Below are 27,373 nucleotides of genomic sequence, written 5' to 3'. Positions count from 1 at the left end.
TATGTTACTAGCCATCAGGGGGTCAAACACGTGTTGCTCTTCATATCTAAGGCCATTTTTCCATGTGGTAAGTTCATACAGCTTATTTGAGCAGAAGAAGGAAGAAAATTCTAAATTCTTCGAATTTAGCTCAGAATTTTGTTATGTTACTATTATTCTATAATCATATTATTTCTTATAGAATATCCTTGTTTTCTTCTCATGATTCAGTTGAATGATATCGTTTCTCGGTTTCCTTCTTAGAAGCAGAAAAAGAACAAAGTCAAAGTTTTCACTAAGCTGTTGTTATTCTATTAATTGTTACTGAATCACCGTGCTTTTCTTCAGTTGAACCTCTGTCATTTCCCTAAGGCTGCTTCTTTTTATTTCCCTATAATTCATGGAAGTAGAAGAAAAATTGAAGTAAGGATTTCGTTAAGCTGCGATTATTCTATTATTTGTTACTGAATCTCCATGTTGTATTCTTATGTTTTTGCTTTCTGACGAAAGAAATAATCTCTCTTGGTTTTCTTTGTTTCTCTCTCTGGATTTCTTTTCCTCTTTCTTAACATGGTGAGATAAGCTAAAATTATAAATATAATCTACAATGACTGATAATATTCTCTAACAACATAAATAAGTAATACATAAGATAAGATAAGGAAAGAAATAGTTCTTAAACGAAATATACGATTTCTCACAATTTCTCTTCTCTATCTTTCTTTTCCTATCTCCTCAGAGTGAGAGAACTTAATAAAATATACTTTACAGCAAAAATAAGAAAGAACTATATACGAAGCTGTACTTGTGCTTGTCTGTCACCAAAGCCCTTTGTCAAGCTTTGTGCTGTCTGTTTTTTTTTTATTGTTCCTCCTCTGTATTTGACTGTCTGTTGGTCTGTCTCTTTTAAAAATTTTACTCTTAGCAATCTTTTTAAATTGTATACAAATGTGTACTCATCGAGCTCCACTTGTACTCTATGTTGCTTATTACTTCCCTTCCTCTACTTCTCTTTATTTTCTTCTAAGTAAGATAGATTAAACAGATAAGCAGACTAATTTACTTATCGAAAGTAAATAAACAGATGAAAATCTACAAAGTTATTTAAGAAAAGATCAGAGCAAATACAGCTCAGAAAATTAGCTAAATCTGGTAGGTAGACGAAATTCGTCTTTTCCTAATGATTTGGATTTTGGCTGAGCAATCTCCTCCTTGCAGAAGCTCCGATGAACTACGGATACAACGGATGAATAACTTTAAATTAAATATTTAAAAAAATTACTCGAACGTATTCCCCCAGTAAAGTCTTATCTTAACTCACTAAATAACATGAAAAATGAAGAAAGTGGAAGCATTAACACCGAAACAACCAGTAAAGGAGGCTCTCAGGGCTCTGTAAAAGCTCTGAATAGTCAATTAAGCGATATTTTAAAGAAGATATCAAAGACCAATACGAATACAACCCGCTCAAGCATTACAACTGAAAAAAGCAGTGGAAGTGAGAGAATTGAACTAAGCTAGGTTAAACTTGTTACCAAGGATAAGCAAGCAGATTGAGAGACGTGAGTCACAAATCAGAAATAAATATCAACAATCAAACTACAAAAATAAAAAGAGATACCAGAAATCGCTTAAGTTCTACCCAATGGTTTCTTTTAGCTTTGAAAACAGCCACATTGTTTGCTGAATGCTAGAAAACAAAACCAAATAAAACAAAAAAAAAAGGCAACTAGATTTCAGAAGATTACACCCGTGGAACCCAATGGTTTGCTGGACATTGTTGGCAAGATAAGAGGCAATACCTGAATATTAGAGATACGAGCATCAAACTCTACAAGATACAACACACATCTGCCTCTGTCCAAATTTAATAGACAGATGTTGCGAGATCTGCAGTAAGCCAAATAGCAATCTCTTTGCTAAGTATCACACAAAAGATAGTACGGCAGCTGATTTGGCTGGAGCTGTTTACCAACACACAAAATCACCACAAAAAACATACTGATAAATTCTAGAGGAATATTACAAGTGAATAACGAATAAAATTCCTTATAGTGGAAACTTAACCTTATGCAATTACGCAATAACTGTAGCAATCACAAAAATCCGCCATCTAACTTGTTGTTGGCACTCCGTCGCTTACGGCGTCGAGAGTTCCAGTTGATCCGATCAACGGAACAGCCTGCTCGTGAAATTAACGTGCAAGTGGCTGAGCACTCCAAAGACACGTGTACCCTTAACGTAGTTCTCGGGGATATTCAGCGTGACACAGTGTGACAAGGCTGGCCCTTTGAATTACAGGCACAACACAAATAGGAATAAGAGTGAGAGGAAGTTGTGGTGAAAGAGTACAGCAGGGTTCGCTACCATCCCCTGCCGGAGCCTTGTGGAGCTTTAGTTGTTTTCGCTCAATAAACACTCACAACGACCGGTCTGGGAATCGAAACCGTGATCCTATGACCGCGAGTCCGCTGCCCTAATCACTGGGCCATTGCGCCTCCACGGCCATCTAACAACAAAAATAGAAAATACAAAGATATACCAAAGTATGTCGTGTTTCATGCTGACAGGAAAGAGAGAACTTATGGAGAAGTTGCAATGTACAACTGTGAATATATCACACTCTGAGACCAGCTGCCAAATTCAAACTAACTTTCTGACGCATTATTATATTAAGCAAGTCAATGTTGTACAACATGCCGTCCTTTGGAGATTATGTTATTGTAATTGAAGATAACCTTAGAAAAATAAAAGAGGTATAAACTAAACTGGACCAACATATCTCTTGGGCGACTTTAACTTCCTTAATGTCAAATGTTCTGAAGGCCACATTTACTCGGAAAAGTCACCACTGCATGAACCATATCAAATAAACCCTATACTTGACATTTCTAATACACTGTTCGTGGAGTAAATAATACATTACCCTAGCAGAGGTAATGCCATTTTAGATCACTGGTTTACAGAAACACGGGAGCCAACCATAATGCCACGGTGACGCTGAGGATTTTTTCAGAACATGACGTAGCAGAACTTTACAATATATATTGCATGGACCAAGGGAAACTATATATAAACACTCTACCGGACGTATTTGAAATTTATCTAGTTTGAATATTTAGAAATGTAACTGGAAATGGATTCAGAAAGAGATCTTCAAATACAATTGGTCTGTAAGTCTCCTTATGCGAGTCAATGACGTATAACTTAAAAGTAATTTATGTTAATAATGCAAACCATATGCATTAATTTCATTCCAGAAACAAAGTGCAATATTTACGAGAAAATAATTCAGAGTATGAAAACTTAGAAGATGAAGAAGAAAAATTTTCAAATCGTGTAAACAGGAAACTCAGTGACAGTAAAAAATTCTGCCGAAAAAGAATATTTCTAGAAATAAATAACAAAAATTAAACACTAAACTGAAAAGGAGAGGCCTGAAAGAGAAACTAGGGTTGTAGAAAATGTAAGAATGAGCCCTTGAGTTATTAATACAGCTTTTGTTGCAAGGAGGTAATTCACTAGCTGCAGACCCCAAAAGGCTAAATCAAATATAGAATAAGATATTCAAAAGTCATTTCACCTCTTTCCACCGGAACATATGCAAATAAACAAGGCAGATGTGTTCTTCGATACTGTAACTTCACAAAGAGAAGCAGTAACCAACAGTTACATCGTCACAATGGAGGAAGATTTAATATTAGTTAGAGATGAAATAAACTCAACAGAACTTAACAAGTTCCCAGCAATTCTCTTAAAAACATATAAACAGGCTTTAAATATACTGTTTCGGGTTGATTTCCAATGGTTCTTTGCAAGTGAGAAATACCTTAAAAACAAGTAAACAGAGTAACTGACAATGATTAAAAGTTTATCTCTTTGACTTTACTTATCTAAAAAGTCTTGAAACGAATTATCAGAGGGAAAATGATTTTTCACTGACACTTCGCCCCGCATCCGAACCTAAAAGAAGTTGCCTTGTGCAGCTTTAACAGCATTACAACTATATGTTGAAACCCTTAATATGTTGGTGTAAGATATCTCGAGTTTACGAAGGTTCTCTATTGAGTCGATCCGGAATGATATGTGAAAATACTGATTAGTTGGAAAAATGGGAGAGTAACTGCATGACATTTTAAGGGACAGCAGTCAGGCAGTTGCAGCTAATGGTGCTCTCGCAAAGTAAACATTAATTCTAAGCGGAGTTCCTCAGGAACGGGCTTAGGGCCATTACTAATTTTAGTGCCATTTTAGGGTTATTACTCCTTTTAGTGGCTTTCTTTGATATGCCATCAGCTAAACAGCAGCCACTCTCACCAGAAAGAGCTAAACTGAATTACAGGCACAACAGAAACAGGAAGTAAAAGTGAGAGAAAGTTGTGGTGAAAGAGTACAGCAGGGTTCGCTACCATCCCCTGCCGGATCCTCGTGGAGCTTTAGGTGTTTTCGCTCAATAAACACTCACAACGCCCGGTCTGGGAATCGAAACCGCGATCCTATGACCGCGAGTCCGCCGCCCTAACCGCTGGGCCATTGCGCCTCCACTCTACATAGTATTAAGCTGGACTTAAATCGTTCTAACATTATTACAGCAATAAAATTACTTCAGTGCAGTAGGCGAGCAACAAGGAGAAGGGGAAAGACTCAAGGCTCTACACCCTGGATTAAAGACGAGAAAGATATGCAGTAATTTATATATGGAAGATCCTGAAAGAGCTAAACTTTTGTATTGAACGTATACTAATCACTGAATCGGTGATCACTGGAGAGTGCTGTAGCCCACACCCCACAATCAAATGTTATAACCAGATATTGCAACAATTGTATTTTCAAAGGTATGAGGCTTTTCTATTTGTTGCCAAGAACATGAGAAATCAACATATAGTGGTAGTAAATTTATTTAAACAACACCTAAACATTCTACAATCTGAGATCCCGAATGAACTTGAGTCACGACAAGACACCAAACTCTATCATTAAAAAAATTACAAACAACTAGAGAAAAAAAAATAGCATCAACTATGGTGCAATGGTGGTGCCCCAGCATGGATACGGATTCTTTTTCTAGAATTAGTAAAAGAGCACACACACAGACACACACACACACACACACACACACACACACACACACACACACACACACACACACACACACATACGAGACGGGTCCGGAACCCAGTGCGTATCTTCCTCAAAGTGTCCCTGGGACGAACTTCAAAAACCTCTTTGATCTTCGCAACCAGCTCGGCCTTTGTGCTGCAGGCAGAGCGGTTGGTGTCTTTCTCAACCGCGCCCTTCACATAGTAATCCTTGGGATTACAATCGGTGGGAGTCTGGAGGCTCGAAATTAGGACATTATATATATATATATATATATATATATATATATATATATATATATATATATATATATATATATATATATATATATATATATATATAACAGTCGTATGTTATTTGGCCGACTGTGTTTTTTTTCAATTTTTTTTTTTTTGCTTGCATTAACTGGTTCTTTTGGTCAAACTATCATATCTCCAGTTGCCTCAGATGCCAAGATATTTTAAAAAATGTCAAAGGGTAGTGCAACGGTTTTGCTATGTATTGGCGAAAGTATTTTTTCGTTTTCTGAAAAAGCAACGTTTTGGACTTACGACACTTTTGCATAATAGCAACGAGATATATATATATATATATATATATATATATATATATATATATATATATATATATATATATGTATAAAAGGATGAAATTGTTAAAAATTTTATCATTGGCCAGCATATATTAAACGATAGACCTATTAAGGTGAAATCATAAATACAATTATAATTATAGGCATATTAAAAAAAAAATTTTATACCCTTAATTATAATGCTGCATATGTGTGTGTGTGTGTGTGTGTGTGTGTGTGTGTGTGTGTGTGTGTGTTTGTATACATACTTACAGCATACATCTACATATTGGTCTAGTATAGAAAACAATAACATTCATCGTATATAGTCATATTTGTGCTTTGTATGACTAAAAGCAACGGTTTAAGGGTTATAACTCGGACTGACTTAAAATAGAAATGATTTAGAGTTATTTCCCTTGAAAATATTTCTCCATTTTTACCTTTATTTTTTTGTGTTTAAAAATAGAAATGATTAATGTTCTAAAATCCTTATAAATACATGCCAGTGCGTAGCCATATTCGTTTATACGTTTATACTTTTTTTTCAGTAATTCCAGTAATTGTGCACCAGTTATATAGTTTTCAGACCTTCTATTGACCCCAGTTTATATACTAGACCGGTGCATATTTTTAAAGTCTCAATTTGATATAACTGCAAAAGAAAACCGATACACATAAATAGTGATGTTCCTCTCCACAGAATATATACATACTAATTTCACCCTGAAACTATATTCATACTGTTGTACCATCTTTGCCGTGATTATTAGTTTATTTAATTTAATTTCCATGACCCCGCTCACTGTATTTAGCGAACGAGTGAGATGAACGATATTTTGCCCATCTGCATTTCTTTCTCTGATATGGGTTCAGCTTTTTTGTTGTCACTCCGTCGCTGACAACGACGAATGTTCCAGTTGATCCGATCAACGGAACAGCCTGCTCGTGAAATTAACGTGCAAGTGGCTGAGCACTCCAAAGACACGTGTACCCTTAACGTAGTTCTCGGGGATATTCAGCGTGACACAGTGTGACAAGGCTGACCCTTTGAATTACAGGCACAACAGAAACAGGAAGAAAGAGTGAGAGAAAGTTGTGGTGAAAGAGTACAGCAGGGTTCGCTACCCGCCTCCTGCCGGAGCCTCGTGGAACTTTTAGGTGTTTTCGCTCAATAAACACTCACAACGCCCGGTCTGGGAATCAAAACTGCGATCCTATGACCGCGAGTCCTCTGCCCTAACCACTGGGCCATTGCGCCTCCACTGAGTTCAGCTTATATCTCAGATAAAAAATCATTTCAATTTTTATTAAATACATTCACTTCTAAGACTCATGAAGCTCAAAGCGGTGGTGGGATCTGTGCAAAGTACTGAAAAGCTGAAGGACTGATCCCTAAGAAGCTACAGTATTGGGTCTTTTCTCTAGATGGAGAAGGAAGGACCTATGGCGCGATACAGCGGCAACCAGTTCGGAAGCTTTAATCTGGAAGTTAGGCGATAGACATTTCAGGATTTTTAAAACACACACACACACACACACGCACGCACGCACACACACACACACACACACACACACACACACACACACACACACACACACACATACACACACACACACACACACACACACACACACACACAAGAAGGCTTCTTTCAGTTTCGTCTCACTCACAAGGATTTGGTCGGCCCGGGGCTATTGTACAATTTTTCACCGTTCTCGACACAATTAAGGAGATCTTGTGTCACTGAAACCCGAGTGTCTTTCTGGTCAGCTGAAAGCAGTTTTGGCACAAACTTGGCAGACACGCGTCTCATACTCAAATCTTCGGGGATAATGAACATCCTCTGATAACTCATGGATGATTCGACGATTTCCCCTCACAGCTGCACCCGCATCTGCGGTGTTTTTCTCAGTTCTGGTGTTTGGAGGTCTCCCGGAACGTTCGTCAATATCGACATTTTTTCGGTCATCTTGGAAACGTCCGAACCACTCATACACGTAGGAGCGGCTCATACACTCCTCTCCATACACTTTCTGCAATCTTGCGTAGGCCCCTGAGGAGGTATCGCTATGACAACTTTTTCTGTCATGGTCAATGCAACGATCACCAGCTACGCACGGTCCTTCCAAGTACTACAGTAAACAGTGGAAGTGAGCGAGAACGTTAAAACTTAGTGCGCATGCACAGCAGTGTTCAAGGTTAATCTTTGCCAAGCGGCTTTAGTCTGTGTGTCAACCTATATATAACCATAGTTGTGCATATATATATATGTATATATATATACATACATATATACGTGCATACATACATACAAACGTACGGATCTTGTTATATGATGCATATGGAAAGCAAATATGTTTACATATTCATTGTACCTATGTGTGATACCTTATGTGAAAATTTCTAGATTTGTATAAAAGAACGTCTATTTTCGTGCATTCTCCAAATTGAATTCATAGATATATATACATATGTATATTTGTTTCTATGTACATGTGTGTGTGTGTGTGCGTGCGTGTGTTTATATACATATGTATGTGTGTGTGTACATATATGCATATACATATATATATCTGTGTGTGTGTGTGTGTTTAGAGAGAGAGAGAGAGAGAGAGAGAGAGAGAGGAGAGAGAGAGAGAGAGAGAGAGAGAGAGAGAGAGAGAGAGAGAGAGAGAGAGAGAGAGAGAGAGATACGTACTTATATATTACTTAGAAACATATTTGGACACGCCAATAAATAATTTATATCAAAATCTATAAATAAAACACTTGAAAATTTCTTAGAAGAAAGCTTCTAACACCAACGTTAACTTTCACAGTCTATGCTCTATTTCTAATTGAACTGGTATTATCTTTAATACTTCATTAGACATTTGATTAATCATTAGAAATTTGATTAGTCATTAGAAATTTGATTAGTCACTAACTGTGACCTGAAAAGTACACATCTATCACCTGAACCCTTATATACAAATTTTCTTCTAATACCTTGTTTTATATACATGCCAAGTCTATATTATTAGTTCCTACATACGTTTCACCATTATGGTTGTCTGGAACCCTACAATAGGGAAACGTACGTAGTAACTAATAATCCTTTCTACTATAGGTACAAGTCCTGGAATTTGAGGGGAGGGGGATAGTCGGTCACATTGACCCCAAAAGGATGAAAGGCAAACTCAGAGCGTAAGGACGGACGTAATGTATATATATATATATATATATATATATATATATATATATATATATATAGAGAGAGAGAGAGAGAGAGAGAGAGAGCTTCCTCCAGTTTCCGTCTTCCAAATCCACTCACGAGCCGCTGGTCGACCAAAGGATATAATAGAAGACACCTGCCCTAGGTGTCACGCAGTGAGACTGAAAGCGGAACCATGCGGTTGGGAAGCAAGCCTTTTACCAAACAGCCAGGCCTACGCTTATATGTCGTCTGTAAAAAACATAAATCCGAAAGAAGAAGCACACTCTAAGATATATATATATATGTTCTCGTCTACGTTTGTTTGCAATGTCCTGTGCCCAGATATGCACCTATACATGCAGGTGGATGTCGGTATGCACATACCTGTGCGTATATGTGCATATACTCATTTACTTTTGTTTTTACATGATTGAACGCAGCGTCTCACAAAAATTGTAAGTAGTTTTCGTAAACTTATCCTCCGACGCTACTCTATCTCTTTCTCTTTCTCTTTCCTTTCTCCCCCCCCTCGTTCTTCCTCTGTACCACTACGTATCTCGCCTTACCCCTCTTGTTCTTCCTCTGTACTACTACGTATCTCGCCTTACCCCTCTTGTTCTTCCTCTGTTACTACTACGTATCTCTTTTTTCCCCCTCGTATTTCCTCTTTTTCTTTTTTCCTCTCGTTGCTCACCATTCTTCTACTTCCTCCCTCTCTTTCTCCCTCTACCACTCTCTCTCTTCCCTTTACACCGGCATGGTCACATGCTTCCGGTCAATAATCCTTTCCTTCCTTGGCTTTCGCCAAGTAACACACGCCACCACTTTGTCTCTCTCGGTTCCGTGCCTCATCGCGTTCATACACACATAATTTTTCTCGTCTGGCCGTAAAGCCTTTTCTGTTTGTTTTCCTGTCTTGTTTTTTGTCCGCCACTACATTCCTCCATGGCTAGATTTAATTTGCGTATACAGATTTAATCTGCGATCCATGGGACGAGCCGTTTTAACGTTGCGTCCTGCCCGAAGCTCGTCGAAACGCCGGTGTTAAAACGTGGGTAGCTGATGAAGTAGAATGTTCTCTGTGTGGCTCGTGTGTTCTCGTCTACGTTTGTTTGCAATGTCCTGTGCCCAGATATGCACCTATACATGCAGGTGGATGTCGGTATGCACATACCTGTGCGTATATGTGCATATACTCATTTACTTTTGTTTATATATATATATATATATATATATATATATATAACACCTATGTATGTGTATGCATGTATGTATGTATGTCAGAGACATATACACTGGATAGCGAAGACAAGCAACGGCACCCCATTTAACACTATAAATATTAATTTTTATCTATACAGAGTAAATATTTGTGTAATTAATTCTAATAATGTTTATCTAATGGATATAATAAAAAAAAAATACTCTGTAAATTGCCAATATTTTGATGATAGATAGGTACAGTTTTGCCGAGCCTTATAACATACTTAAATAACATGCGATATTTGTAAACCAGCGTTCCATGATTTAAAATGGGTAAAATTTATTGAATATCAAAACGTTAAGGCATATAAGATCCTGCTATTTATTCAGTGGCATTAGAGAGTCATTAATGCGCGGGGGCTGGAGGTGGGGTGTATGTGCGTAGTAGATCGCATCCCTTTTCTGATTAATCGACGTTGATTTATATTTTATTTTCCGATCTTTTCTGTTTAGCTGCCAATTTTCAATCTCTTAAATCTCTGTTCGAATTGATTTTATATTCGGTGTAATGATATAGTTTTATATACTAATCAATTCCATGGAATTCATTTTCGCCATGAATCAATAAATAAAGAGTTAATAACTCTTAAAGTTTGCAAATTTTGGGTAATTTTTGCCAATCGTAAGCCACAGATACATTCATGCCTTTCCATAGTATCAAGCCAAGAACGAGAACTCTTTTGTCTGTGAGAAAGCACGTGTTGACAAATATATTCTATTCACTGGGGTGGTGGTGGATGTGCTAAAAATAACAGCTAAATAGGCCTTAAATCACGCACACACAAATTTTTAGTTTGGGTTTTTGGATAATCGTATGAATTCCCGTGTGTAGAAAACAAATTCGCAACAATTTTCTGAAAATTCTAAGAAATGAAAAAGTTATCAGGGGTTATATGGCGTGCGTAAAGCAGAATTACGCTAATATTTCAGTAGTTTAGGGTTGACAACACAAAATGACAGCTTCCAAATTCTGTTTTCTGACTGGGTGAAAATTATCATACTTTAAACTTCTATAACTTTTTTTTTTTTTTTTTATCTGGGAAAAGTGAAATGTCTCCTGAGATTCAGCTTGGAAAACTACATTAATGTACAAAATTTTAAAATTTTCAATAAACTTTGAATTTTAGAAAATTGGCAGCTAAACTGAAAAGATCTTTATTTTCTGCGAGTTTATATGATTAATAGTAATAATGAATATTTCTCTCTTTTTCTGTATGTATCCATTTACAATAAATAAAATGTCTTCAACCCGATCAATCACCAGACGGAAACTATCTAACGCACGCACACCATATCACACCACATGACACACACCACAGAATACTCAGACTGTTGACCCAGTAGGGGACAACTTATGCTGAGGGCAAAGAATAGCAGAGGTAGTAGGGAGAAATTTGATATAACCACAAAATCCGTTTTCATTTTAATCCTATCCGTTATCATTTAACCCTGGAGTGGCTCTGTGGTAAGTAGCTTGCTTACCAACCACATGGTTCCGGGTTCAGTCCCACTGCGTGACACCTTGGACACCTTGGGCAAGTGTCTTCTACTATAGCCTCGGGCCGGCCAAAGCCTTATGAGTGGATTTGGTAGACGGAAACTGAAAGAAGCCCGTCGTATATATATATATATATATATATATATATATATATATATATATATATATATATGTATGTGTGTGTGTGTGTGTGTGTGTGTGTGTGTGTGTGTGTGTGCGTCTGTGTTTGTCCCCCCACCCCAGCATCGCTTGACAACCGACGCTGGTGTGTTTGCGCCCCCGTAACTTAGCGGTTCGGCAAAAAGAGACCGATAGAATAAGTACTAGGCTTACAAAGAATAAGTCCTGGGTTGATTTTCTCGACTAAAGGCGGTGCTCCAGTATGGCCTCAGTCAAATGACTGAAACAAGTAAAAGAGTAAAAGAGTTATCCGTTATCAGTTTAGCCCTAATTTTTAGTTTATGATTTTAGTTGGAAATTTTCATGAAGGGAGCTGTACAACGACAATGGCGTACCGGCCGTAAATAGAGTTGACTGACATAGAACAAGAATATAAATTATTATAAGCGTAATTAAGGTAGTGACAGAGTGAATACAAATATACTCTTTTATCCTTTCACTTGTTTCAATCATTTGACTGCGGCCATGCTGGAGCACCGCATTAAAGGAATTCAGGCGAAACAAATCGACTTCAGGACTTTTTAAGCCTAGTATTTATTTAATCGATCTCTTTGGCCGAGCCGCTTAGTTACGGGGACGTAATGACACCATCACCGGTTTTCAAGCAGTAATGTGCGAGGTGAGGGGTGCAAACACAAAGACAAAGACACACAAACATAGGTATATGCATATATATATATATATATATATATATATATATATATATATATATATATATATATATATATATATATATATACATACACACGCATACACACACACACACTTGTAAGACGGGCTTCTTTCAGTTTCTGTCAACCAAATCCACTCATAAGTCTTTGGTTGACCCAAGGCTATAATAGAAGATACTTACCCAAGGTGTCACGTAGTGGGACTGAACCCTGAACCATGTGGTTTAAGATAAAAGCAAACTTATAATGAAGAATATAAGTAGAATAAACATCTGAAGTTATAAGAGTAGGAAAGATGAGAAATGTTAGTAAGCTTTGAACATATTATGAATATAAACTCAGGCGTGACTGTGTGGTAAGAAGCTTGAGTCCCAACCACATGGTTCTGGGTTCAGTCCCACTGCATGGTACCTTAGATAAATATCTTCTGCTATGGCCTCAGGAAGCCAAATCCTGATGAGTGAATTTGGTAGATGGAAACTGAAAGAAGCGTGTGTGTGTGTGTGTGCGTGTATGCGTGTGTGTGTGCGTGTGTGCGCCCGCATGTGTGTGAGTGAAGAGGAACAGAGGTGAGTTAAAATGATCTGACAATCAAATAAACTAATTAGAATGTGAACTAAATGATACTGCAATATCATGCCATCGCACTGTCATAAGACAGAACAATAAAAAAGAATATTAAATGCTTACACACATAAATAATACATACATACATACATACATACATACATACATACATACATACATACATAATACAAATAATATGTAAGTATATGCATATATACGTACATGTATATACATACCTACATCTACATGTATATATAGATGCATATCTGGGTACAGGACTTCACAAAAAACGTGAACAAAATGAAAAACAGAACATAAACAAAGCACGGAAAACACACAAGCCACATAGAGAACATTTCCTTCGTCAGCTGCCATCATTCTAAACTAAGCGTTTCGAAGAGTTAGGGCAGGACGCATTCATACACACATGCATACATAATACATACATACATGCATACATACATACATGCATGCATACGTACGTACTTACGTACGTACGTACGTACGTACCTACCTACCTACCTACCTACCTACCTACCTACCTACATACATACATACAGGCATACATACGAACACACATACATATACGTACATTGGTATAAATGAGCATGCGCGTATATGTGCTCTTCTCTTTTCAGTTATTTGCATTTTTCCACTGTTACAATGTTCCATCGTTGGAGTGCACATAACGAAAATAATGCAGCGTGTTGAATCTGGGAAAAATGTTTTGCCTTTTTTACTGTTCCATTTACTGATTGTGTTGAATGTGCATGTAACATTCCCCGTCAGATATAGGGGTAACACTCATATAAGGGTAACACTCATATAGGGGTAACACTCATATAGGGGTAACACTATGGTTTATAGTTTCCCCATATTCACAACCATATAAAACATTTATCCTGACCAAACTCCAACTCTACATCTTTTGAGAATGTAACTATGTATGTAAGCATGTATGTATGTATGTATGTATGTATGTATGTATGTATGCATGTATGTATGTATGTATGTATGTACGTACGCGCGCGCGCATTCATGTTTGTACGTATCTATATGCGTTTACGTGGAGGCGCAATGGCCCAGTGGTTAGGGCAGCGGATTCGCGGTCGTAGGATCGCTGTTTCGATTCCCAGACTGGGCATTGTGAGTGTTTATTGAGCAAAAACACCTAAAGCTCCACGAGGCTCCGGCAGGGATGGTGGCGAACCCTGCTGTACTCTTCCACCACAACTTTCTCTCACTCTTACTTCCTGTTTCTGTTGTGCCTGTAATTCATGCTGAATATCCCCGAGAACTACGTTAAGGGTACTATGTTTTTGGAGTGCTCAGCCACTTGCACGTTAATTTCACGAGCAGGCTGTTCCGTTGATCGGATCAACTGGAACCCTCGACGTCGTAAGCGACGGAGTGCCAACAAGAACAACAATATATTTACACGTAACATTTGGACGTAAGTAAGGCTAACTCGTTGAAAGATTTGCTCTGCAATCATGTTCTCTGGAATCGATCGCATTTCTTAGTCTTTTAGACAAATGATCTTGACAATAATTTGGTATCAAACCTAGACTCTAACTAAAATTGATAGGCAAAATGTCTGTGGAGCCCGTCAGATTGACTCTCTGAATCTGTAACTGAAAGACAAGCTTTGACACACGTGCTGTCAAGCTATTCTGTTTGAGAATTACGTGAAGGATATAAGTATCTATTGTAATGCTCAACCAGTTATGCTCATTCAGAGTGTAGGTACAAGTGCCCTTCGAAAAACTGGTAAATTCCTCATCGACACCAATGGAGGTTTATTAATGTTTGTCTACAAATGTGTGTATACGTGTGTATTTATTGATTGTTATTACCTTTTAAAAGTATGTCAAATTATAGAGGACAAAATCAAGACTTCAGCTGTAATTTCCCTCGAATGACGATGATTAAGCAGAAGGAAAGGCCGGAGAAGGGGAGAAATAGGTAAGAGAGGGAGAGTAGATTAAAGAGAGAGCAAGAAAGCGAGAGGGGCAACGAGAGAGTGTGAGAGAAAGTGACTGATAGAAATTTTTACAAAGATAGAGATATTTATTCGCATACATTTTCAGTTATTTACTAACACAATACAAACACACATGAACACGTACACATGTATATACATACATGCACTGATACAAACACATACATGCATACACACACACACACACGAAATAATACTGGCTAAGGTTCCTCTTAAAATCTCTGTAAAATGTAAGCAAAACAGACCCGACATAATGATCTGGGACTAAGAAAAGAAAGTGTGAACAGCCGTGAAAATTAGTTGGAAACTGGGGGAAATTGGAGGAAATAAGAAATTAGGAGGAAATTAGTAGCAAAAATACAGAACATCTCACTAATGTTTAAAATATATGGAAAAAGAAAGCATTTATGCTGAGTAATGAAAAATCTGCTGACACGACTGGATTATAACTTTACATCTATAGATCTAGATTTGTAATTATTGAGAAACTTAGATATGGTAGCTGTCTCGCAGCAATAGGACACGGCTAACAATAAAATCAGTTGCTAGAGATTACTTAGGTTATCCTCTAATAAATGCATATACACAAGTTAGATACGTAAACATACGTATATTCATAAGTACATACATACGTGCATTCATACATACTCGCATACATACATACATACATTCCTAGATAAGTCAAAACATAAATTCACATGTGCCGTGTTTCTCATACTTGTACACACACATAAGTGCACAGCTGGCTGTTATCGATTTGTTATCAAGTATGACCAAATTTTGCACTAAAATGACCAATTTGGTGGTCGCACTGTCATAGTCTTCCATTAAAACGGAGGCAATCAACCGTATGACAAATCTAAGACTGAATCTCCAAGACATCAGCGGCACTTAAAAAATGAGCAGAACCACCCTTGTACTATATTTTACGTCCTCACCTAGCCATCGACATACTCACGTATTCACACACGCACGCACACACACACATACATATACATACATACATACAAACATACATACACATATATATATATATATATATATATATATATAATTATTACAAATTAAAAGGGTAAAGGTTTATCAATTTATTAATTTATTAATAAATCAACAATTAATAATTTTTACCAAGCCCTTCGGTATGTAAGCACAATTATCGGTGGAGAACTTATTTAAAAGTTCATATACATTTATAAACATAATTAAGGGATCAGCAAATATTTGCTTCACCACATACCGAAGTTCAGAAATAGCAGCTAAAAAAGCTGAGACTCCAACAGATAGCATTACTTGGAGTCTCAGCTTTTTTAGCTGCTATTTCTGAACTTCGGTATGTGGTGAAGCAAATATTTGCTGATCCCTTAATTATGTTTATAAATATATATATATATATGGGAGAATATACAAATAATAACAACAGACGAGGACAGGTGGTGTAAATAACAAAAGTATATATTAGTATGACGCTCGGGAATACGGAAAGTCTTTGACGTTTCGAGCTACGCTCTTCAACAGAAAGAATACGGAGACAAGGAGAAAAACACGGAGAAAAAAAATTGAATAGTGTTCAGTCAACGGTCAATCATAATAATGGCCGATCATAACAATGACTGACCGGAAGTTAGAAATTCTTATTTCAGGAGAGTTAAGAAAGGGGGAGATAACAAACGGTGATCGGGAACGAGGGGCTGTGTGTGGGAGGTAGAATGCTGGTGATCTTGACGTATGTAGTGTGAAAATGGGGAAGGGAGAAAGGGAGAAAGTAGTTGGTCAGTTGTAGTGTGTGCGTGGTGTGATGCGAGGGTATTGGTGTGGTGTGCGTGGTGTGATGCGAGGGTATTGGTGTGGTGTGATGTGAGGGTGTTGGGAGGTGGGGAAGGCATGGGTGGAGTGTGGGTTAGGCTGAGGGTGGGGTAGAGGTAGGGGGTCTGTGGGTAGGGGTGGGTGGTGGGTGTAAGGAATTGGATGGGGTGGAGTGGGAAGGTAGAGTAGGAGTGTGTTGGGGTGTGGTGGGATGAGCTTATGAGAGGGTGTTGACGAGGAGGGAGAAGGGGAAGGTGGATGTAAGAGAGGGGGAAGATGGGTATGGGAGGGGAGAGGAAGAGAGGAGAGAGGGTGGGTATAAGAGAGGGAAGGTGGATTACGAGAGGGGGAAGGTGGGTATGGGGGGAGAGAAAGAGGGGAAGGTGGGTATAGGGGAGAAAGAGAGGAAGAGAAAGAGAGTGAGAAAGAGGGGAAGAGAGTGAGAGAGTAAGGGTGAGAGAGTAAGAGAGTAAGAGAGTAAGGGTGAGAGAGTAAGAGAGTAAGAGTGTAGAGAGTAGGAGAGTAAGAGTGTAGAGAGTAAGAGTGAGAGAGGGGGAGTACGAGAGAGTAAGAGAGAGGAGAGAAAGAGTAGGGGTGAAGAGAAGTGGGAGTGGAGAGAAGTATGAAGAGAGGTGAAGAGACGTACAAAGAAGTAGGAATCGGAGCAGGAGGTGGGGAAGGGGAGAGATGGGTGGTAGGAGGGAGGGTGGGGGAGAGAGACAGGAGGAGGGGGTTAGATGAAGAGTGGAGGGGAGTTGAGCCCATGTGGCGCAAAGGAGCGAAGATAGAAGATTAATCCCTGTTCACGGCGCAAACGGGAGTCCGGATGGCCCCTGTGCATGGACAATCCAAACACAGACAGGTGTTGCCGCAAGGAGTGGCCGGCAGAACGGAAGTGGCGTGACACCGGGGTGTCATTGCCGACGTTGATATCTCGGAGGTGTTCCGCGAATCGGTCGGCCAGGCGGCGCCCCGTTTGTCCGATGTACAGGGATTGGCAGAGAGAGCAGGAGAGGCAATATATGATGTTGGTAGACGTGCAGGTGAAGGAGTCGGTGATGCGATAGGGTCGGTGATGGGTGCTGGTGAGGAGGGTGGTGTTGGAGAGGTAAGGGCAAGTGCGGCAGCGTGGGCGGGAGCAGGGGAACGAGCCATCTCTAGTTCTTATCAGGAGGTACAGTTATAATCAAGTAATTGAAGATCACCTACTCATCAGTTTTATCAATATATTATATAAGCATGTGAATATATATATGTGTGTGTATATATATATATATATATAAGTGTTCCTAACGAAACAACGAAAGACAGATGGAAAATAAAGCAAACATAAAGAACGACCCTTCATCAGTTGTTGGCTGTTTGCCTAGTCTCGTATTTCGAGCATTTAACAACAATATACGCTTTCGATAAAACAGTTGCTCCCGCAAAGTAAATTAAATAAAATTTGGGATTCTGCAGAGGGTCAAGTAAGTTTTATCTTAATAATTCTGATGCGCACTCTATACGATCTTTTTACTCTTTCGTTTTTTTCTCTCTCTTATTCTTTTACCTCCTCTTCTCCCACTTTTCTATCCTATTACTCTGTCACTCTCTCTCTCCTTCACTCCTCCTCCCTTGTTCACGTGGCTCCCACGTGACCATCGGCCATCTTTCTTTCTTTCTTTCTCACGTTGTAGCTGGAACAAGGAAGACGTGTTCTTGTTTGTCTCCTATCCTAGCTTGATGTATGCGCTCGTCACAACAACCTCGTGTAGGCTTAGCAGCCCTTCCTGTCTATTTTCAATGTCCTGTTTGTGTTACCAATTTTGACCATCCACAAAAACCTAAATTTTATTTAATTTGCTTTGCGGGAACAACTGTTTTATCGAAAGCGTATATTGTTGTTAAATTCTCGAAATACGAGACTAGACAAACAGCCAACAGCTGATGAAGGGTCGTTCTTTATATTTGTTTTGCTTTCCATTTGTGTCTTTCGTTGTTCGAAAGAATAGTTCATGTTCCATATATTCGTGCTTCGTATTTTTTTGTTGTACACGTCCTGTGCCCACATATGTATATATATATATATATATATATATATATATATATATATATATATATATATATATATATATATATATATATATGTATGTATGTATATACGTATAGATGTATGTACATATACGTATGTACGTATATATATTATTTATATTATTATATTATTATTTATATATATATATATATATATATATATATATATATATATATATATTATTGAACGCCACGCATCCTCTTCCCAGTCAGTTTTATCTCTCTCTCTCTATCTATCTATCTATCTATCTATCTATCTATCTATCTATCTATCTATCTATCTATCTATCTATTCATCTATCTATCTATCTATCCCTCCCCCCTCTCTTTCTCTCTAAACACATGTACGAGTGAGTGAACTAGCGAAAGAAAGTGTCACTCAACATAATTGGTAGGAGTTATTTAATAACAGTTTTAATTGGTCTCCATGCAATTTAAAGTTTCGTAGGCTCGTCAAACAAGCCTCTCATGATATATATAAGTTGTAATATTGATGTCAGATTAAATAGTGAGACTACGAAATCGTTTAATAAGTACGTTTCAGGTTTACATCATATACAATAGGAAATGTACCAATTACTTAAAACTTCCTCAGTTGAGGGTGGTTTACATAATGGATGCATTTCCCATTATATATGATGCAAATCTGAAACATACGTATTAAATAATTTCAAAATATCGCTACTTAGTCTGACTTCATATTTATAACTTATACGACACGCCGGTTATGCATATACTCCAATAACGGTTAATGCTTTGAAGCATGTTTCAACAAAGTCAAATCCTTTTTCCAACTCTGGGAACATATTAATGATGAGCGATTTTAACTTCCTTTATGTGAACTGGACTACAAATACCATGAAATAAAATAATTTCTACTCAAAAATAGACAAACAGCAGCAGAACAGTTATTTAATTTAATGGATGAGTTTTGTCCATCCCAAATTGTATTTGAGTCAACAAAACAAAACAAAAATATCTTAGATCTGATATTTAAAATTCATCGATAATATTTCGGTTGAAAAAGTTCTTCTCTGACCATGACATTATACTAAACAACCTTAGTTTCCGGCATGCCAAAGCGAAACCAATCACTCTCATCCCAGCACACCCGATTCACAAAGCAGACTTTGGAGTTATTAGAAAAGATCTGTTGCTTATCGACTAATCCTTCACTTACACTTCCTTTGATATTGGAGCAATATGGCAAAGGTTTGAGAATATTGTTCAAAACACGTCCCTCAGAAACTCACTCGAACTAATAAAAGTAGGATCCAAAGAGAGAAAAATCATTTATCAGGAGGATTAAAAGACTTAATTAAAAACTGAACTATTTAAATTACTACCACAAACAGCTTCCACGATCAACGACAAGAGCAACATCAACGAGTTCAATTTCTAACATATTATTGCTGACGTAACGTTCAGTCTCAGACGTCATCATTGCAGCGATAAATGAAACCAAGCGTTATTCTATAGTAGGTCTTGAAGGACTGTTGATGCTAACTTGCATTCCCTCTAACCAATTTTTGGAGAAAATCTTTAGGCTCAGGCTATCAAACGGATGTTCTTGTTTGTATGCATTTTACGATATTTCTGCGTATAGCAACTGCACTGTCCTAAATACATAAGTTCCATTTAAACGTTGTCGTATATTGGAAACTTGTAAGAGGGGGCCATCATCTGATCAGAACTGGACTATTTTTCTGTCCCTGATGGAGAAACCTGGGTTTTGACGTGTAATTTGGCCTGCGTCAGCCTTGCCCCATCTGCCTACCCGGTGGTTTACTTGTAGTACGGATCTCCAGGCGTGTTCCTCACTGCGGATAAGGTCATACTATCTTTGACTGGCGTTCAACAGAGTAAGCCATTGAAAACCCTCATCTTGGCTCTCGGGTCGAACAGCGTTGCTCGGAACATCACTTCTCCTTTCATTCTCTGTTATCCGGACGTTGCGATGATAAGCGGGTCCGTAGAGAATGTCTGTTACGATCTCCGATCAGTGCTTCCTGCTCTGGCAAGTATCGATCTCGAAATTAACTCGTCCAAGATGGAGGTCGATAACGTCAACTGCGACGCAGAAGGCTTCGTGGCCTCCGTCTCGAACGCACGATCATTACTTCACCGGCTGCAAGTGACCTCGAAAGAGGATGTCCTTATCATTGGTTCGCCAATCTTCCCGCCAGCCATTCGCTCAGGTCCAGGCCAATCGTGTATATTTGACATTACAATATGATATCAGTCGTATGCTCTGGGTAGACAATGTATAGTAATGGTGACAAACTTGGTAGTGGGGAATACTCGAGCCAGAGAATGTTAATGGCACATGCTCTAACGGACAGGTGAGACAGGAAATGACTAATGTAAAATATCTGAAACGGATATTGTTTTTCATGTTGTTTATTCTCAAGTGAATTCCGATTGAACACAACTACTATCAGAGACATTCCAGCCTCGACCATCCCATCCGTTTCATATATGCAAGAAACTCAGAATCATATTATCCAACGTGTCGTTTCTACGACGGTAGGGCAGAGTGCTTGGGTATTTGGCTGCTGAATTCAATGCATCGTGAGACCACATACAGCGTACCCTGTTAGCTAGTTATACACAGCTGGTGTCCATATGAGGGCAACGTATCTAAAAGAAAATGATGTTAGACTCGATCTAACGTTACATTGTCTCTGTAGCTGAACGATGTTGTTCGGGATATTAAAAATAAGGCATACGTATTTTATCGTATATGTATACAAGGTAAACATAACTAGCATATGAATTGTACAAGACATTCAATAAATATTCTACATTTGCACACGAACGTTGGCATACAAGCATACATATGTATGCATATATACAGACGAGAATATTCATGTGTTTGTGTATAAATATATATGTATATGTGTGTGTGTGCGTGTGTACATGCTCACACTCAATGACTCACTCACTCTCTCGGTCTCTCACTCACACACACACCCACACATACTCACACAGAGTTCGGAAATGTTATTGTCCGCCAGGTGAATTGATCCGAGACTGTGTGCTGACACGGAAAGGATTGCAGCATTGAAGACACATATAAGCCATTCAAAAACACACAAAGATTATTAACTTCATGTGCATGTTGCAAAATTGGCAATGAAATGCAGGCGGCTGACCCGATGGATTCTTAGAACTTTTAGAACAAGAGATCAGGAAACAATGATGGTCCTCTAGAAGACACTTGTCCTAAGCCACTTTGACTATTGCTCTCAGCTATGGTCACCAACCATGGTCAAATTAATCTCAGAACTTGATGTAATCCAACGAAGCTACACGAAGGAGATAGCCTCTATGCAGCATATAAGCTATTGGGAAAGACTCAAGAGATTAAGAAAGATATGCCATAATATACATGTGGAAGATCCTAGAAGGACTTGTCCCAAACTTTGGTATCGGGAGTTACACAAATACTAGAACTGAGCGCCACTGCATAGTGCCAAGAACTCCAAATTTACCATCAAGATGTAGGACAAGATACTGCAATAGCCTGGGCTTCAGAGGTCCACAGCTCTTCAAAATCCTCCCGAAGGACCCGAGAGACTTGCACGAGATGGATGTAGGTATCTTCAAAATAAAGCTGGACCTCTTCCTTTCAAGTGCCCCAGATGAACGAACTTCGCGGCAGGAGTTGCAGATGAGGGCAGCTGCATCAAACTCTCTCATGCGCCAAATGTCAATTCCTGAAAAGCAATCGTGAAGTGAAATTATGTAGCAACACCAAATGGCGGTGCCCCAGCATGGCCACAGCTCATGAGCTGAAACTAGATAAATTAAAAATTATATATATATATGTATATATATATATATATATATATATATATATATATATATATATATATATATATATATATATATACACATATTTCAATATTCCGCTTATACAAGGCGCCGAACTGGCAGAAAAGTTAGCGCGTCGGGCGATATGCTTAGCGGTATTTCGTCTGTCTTTACGTTCTGTGCTCAAATTCCGCCGACATCGACTTTGCCTTTAACTTTCGGAATTGATAAATACCAGTTGCATACTGGCCCCCTTCCCCAAAATGTTGGGCTTTGTGCCTAGAGTAGAAAAGAATATTTGGCTTAGGCATTGCGCTGCTGATAACCTGGTGTTAGAATTCAATATAATTGTACTTCAGTATGAAGCGTCAGTCGAGTACAGAGCGGTAATAAGAAACTGGAATAACGAATGAATAGCTGTTATGAACTTCATAACGTAATTGTTTATTCTTTTGTCGTCTCAATTATATATGTATATATAGATGTAGACACACACACACACACACACATACACGCGCACGCACACACACACACACACATACACGCGCACGCACACACACACACACACACACACACACACATGTATATATATACAGAGAGAGAGAGAGAGAGAGAGAGAGAGAGAGAGAGAGAGTTCAAAAAATTAAAACGACAAAAAAAAAACAAAAAAAAAAACAAGAACGCGAGGACGTGATACAGATATTGTGTTACTGGACGCTCGGGAAAAGAAAGAAAGAGAATTTGACGTTTCGAGCGGAGCTCTTCGTCGGAAATATAGGAAAGTCCAAAGAAGGAAAGACGGAGGAAGAAAAAATCGCCATCGATATACACGAGGTTACATTGTGGAATGACCGGAAGGGAAAGGGTGGAGAAAAAGTTCTTTCTAAGACAGGAGAGTGCAAGAGAGGGAAGTATGTATGTGTGCGTGCGCACGGGTCCGTGTGTGTATGTAATAACAGAACGTGTATGTGCGTATGTGTGTGTGCGTGTATGTGTATGTTGTGTGAGTGTGTTTTTCTTGCAGTGTGTGCCTGTATCTGTGTGTGCGTGTATATATATATATATATATATATATATATATATATATATATATATATATATATCATACCATATATTACATAGTGGCAATCAACTAGCTATCAAGTATGAACTACTTTTGCGCTCCTTTCCGCTTTCTTTGTAGAGAATCATACACGTTGATGAAGGCACACACCAGGGTGTCTTTGTAAAAACTCCAACTTCCAAGACTCCAGCACCAAGGTTGCTTAAATAGCGGCCGCAGCCGCTCGTGACTAAAGAATAGCGACTATTTCCTTTTATTCTTTGCATCCCGTTTGTCATTAGACAGTGAGCAAACTAATGGAAGTAGTGGCATTTCATTGCGGCAGACGCGCACGTTATTCCGATCGCCACAATGAAAGTTCTCGAGTAGTTGGAGCCGTTAAAGAAGCTCGGAAATAGATATATAAAAAATTAAATGAAATTAAAAGTTAGAGTTTACAAACACTGTCGGTTCCATTTAACAGGCTTTCTTTGTCATCATGTAGTGCGTCTAAAATCAAAATCTTCACGAAGCTGATTTGATGATGTTGCCAGCTTAATCGCTGACGACATGACCATACATGCTAATCATAATGCACATGAGCGACTTGAAGTACACACACACACACACACACACACACACACACACACACACACACACACACACACACACACACACACACAATTTGTTGTGATGTTCGACCGGATCATCGGCGATTAAACCGACATGTCCAGCATGATAAGAAGCGTTGCTAGAAATCCATCCAGATAAAAGCAAGACCTTTTAAAAGTACAGATAAATGCAGCCTTCTGTGGACTCAGTGACTCTTTACAAACAGTGTAGGGACCTAGAAATTTCAGAATGGTGTTAAGTTTTTTGTAAGAACACATACCGGAAGTGAGGACTTCCTTAGCTTTCAGTCGTAAAAAGTAAATGTGATATAAAAACCGTCTGGCTCATGTTGTGAATCTGTGTCCTCACTGTAGATCATGACATTCACACACTTCAAACTGACCTTTTTGACAGCAAATATCTTGCCAAGACTTTTTCTCTAGAGCATACCAATAGATGAGATGTTGCACAAGACTTGGACGTAGAATACCTTAGGTTTGGATGAAGTCGCAATACCATGTTACTTCTCAAATTTTCAACAGTATGTCGTAAAATGGTTTCTATTGTGGTTGGATGTTCATTGATGCTTGTGAAGAATAAAAATGTCTCTCTAGGGCTACGCGTAAAATGATAAACAACACTCATGAACAATTAACAGAAGCTTTATTTGCTGCAGTTAGTGTTTGCTGTGTTGGTATTTAGAATAAAAGCAAGAATTTATACACTCTGGGAGAGACATACTACTTGGTTCTACGACAAAATACCTGGTACGTATCAATCTGTGACTAACCAATCACAAATGGGAAAATATCGCGTTAAATTCATGGCAGCAAAATCTGTACTTTCTGTCTGCACGGCTTATGAACGGAAAATGAGAATGGAGTCGTTACAGGAACCGTCTCAGCATTCTGAAATTACTGCCAAAAATTTACCTTTATAAGACTCATTAGAAGGTTCTAGAAAGTCGAATCAGGTTATTGCTTGACGTTAATTGCTCCGTTAATCGGCCGATCACGTGAAACAACAGATATCTCAACGCGGCATCTGCACGACCGTCCAATGATCCGGTTTCGAATCTGCTATGAATATATAAAATATTTTTCGGTATAACTGACTTCGTCACCACTGTGACCCATGTAGTGCAATTCTTTCGCAAAGTAAATAATTAGATAAATAAGTAAACAACTAAATAAAACCCCCCCAAAAAAACAACCCATCTTGCTCAAGTCTCCACATATAATTGACCAAATATATGGTCAATTCTGAACGGCGAAGACGTTATATATATGCATGCATACATATGCATATATATAATGAATACACACACATATTTAGATATATATGCTACTTAAATATTTGTATGTGTGTGTGTGTTTTGTGTGCGTTTATATTATCACATTGACGTGTATGTGTGTATATATATATATATATATATATATATATATATATATATATATATATATATACACACGTCGATGTGAAAATATATATCCCATAACAGTGGAAGACTTAAGCCAAGTACAGATGAACGAAACAAAAGAAAAGATTGTGATAAAAAAAACCAAAGGCAATAATACAAATATGTATATATATATATATATACTTATATATATAAACATATACATACACACACACACACACACACATCAATATTTATTTATACACACACACACTCATGTACATATATTTTTTACGTACATATTTTTGCATACACGCACACACACACAGATCCTCCACATACACCAATGAAAAATATCTGTCGGGTAGCCCCTTTTACTTACTCATTAAGATAACCCATGCATACCCGCGATCAATGGGTACATTCCTGTCAAGATCGTCCTCTTCCAAAGTATTGCGACTATCCTCGTTCTCTTCAGCCATGCTAAACTTACCGATATGGGTAAGTTATGAACAGCTCAGAAAACACAGTGAAATGAAGACAAAAGTATAGATAAATAGATGTGCAGAGAGATATATAGGAGTGATAGATATATACAGTGATTGATAGAGTATGAGATTAGGAGAGAGGGAGAGAGAAAGAAAGAAAGAAAGAAAGGAAAGAGAGAGAAAGGCAGAGAAAAAGAGAGCATAACATATAGAGGAAGATAAGAAAGGAAGATAGGGAGAATAGGAAAGAGAGAGAAGGACAGGTATATAGTTAGAAATAGATAGAGTGATGAATAGATATAGAAAGTAGAGCGTTGGGAGAAGTAAGTGAGAGGGGAGAGAGAATGTGACTACCAGAGTTGTATTGTTTATAATTGTCATATTATTATTATCATTTAATTCTATTTATGTTTTATATTTTATATTTTATGTCGGGGGAACTGTCAAGTATGAGTTATCTCCCGATAGATCCTTTTTCTTTTCTGTCTTTTTTTTCTGTTGTTGATTAACTCATGGATAATATATATTAACCCTGGCGGCGAGCTGGCAGAAACGTTAGCACGCCGGGCGAAATGCTTAGCGATATTTCGTCTGCCGTTACGTTCTGAGTTCGAATTCCGCCGAGGTCGACTTTGCCTTTCATCCTTTCGGGATCGATAAATTGAGTACCAGTTACGCACAGGGGTCGATGTAATCGACTTAATCACTTTGTCTGTCCTTGTTTGTCCCCTCTATGTTTAGCCCCTTGTGGGCAATAAAGAAATAAGAAACGTTAGTACGCCGAGCGAAATGCTTAGCGGCATTTCGTCTGTCTTTATGTTCCGAGTTAAAATTCCGCCGAGGTCAACTTTGCCTTTCATTTTTTCGGGGTCGATAAATTAAGTACCAGTTGTACCGATGTAATCGACTTAATCACTCTGTCTGTCCTTGTTTGTCCCCTCTATGTTTAGCTCCTTGTGGGTAACAAAGAAATAAGAAATGTTAGCACGCCGGGCGAAATGCTTAGCGATATTTTGTCTGTCTTTATGTTCTGAGTTCAAATTCCGCCGAGGTCGATTCTGAGTACCAGTTAGGTACTGGAGGCCGATCTAATCGACTGCTTCCTCCCT

General features: G+C 38.3%; 1 protein-coding gene across 1 annotated transcript in view; it reads right to left on the bottom strand.

The window, feature by feature from the left end:
* The window catches only part of LOC106879733 (monocarboxylate transporter 14), a 208,405-nt gene extending 181,908 nt beyond the window's left edge, over positions 1–26,497 (bottom strand). Inside the window, exon 1 of the mRNA XM_052967153.2 lies at positions 26,159–26,497. Within this exon, the coding sequence (XP_052823113.2) occupies positions 26,159–26,258 (100 nt within the window). The 5' untranslated portion in view covers positions 26,259–26,497. The remainder of the gene's footprint in view (positions 1–26,158) is intronic.
* Positions 26,498–27,373: the final 876 nt, after the last annotated feature.

This window comes from Octopus bimaculoides, chromosome 4 (genome assembly GCF_046866305.1).
Source record: "Octopus bimaculoides isolate indiv1 chromosome 4, ASM4686630v1, whole genome shotgun sequence".
NCBI lineage: Eukaryota > Metazoa > Mollusca > Cephalopoda > Octopoda > Octopodidae > Octopus > Octopus bimaculoides.
Note: the sequence above shows the minus strand (reverse complement) of the source record. Positions and strands in the feature narration are given on the sequence as shown.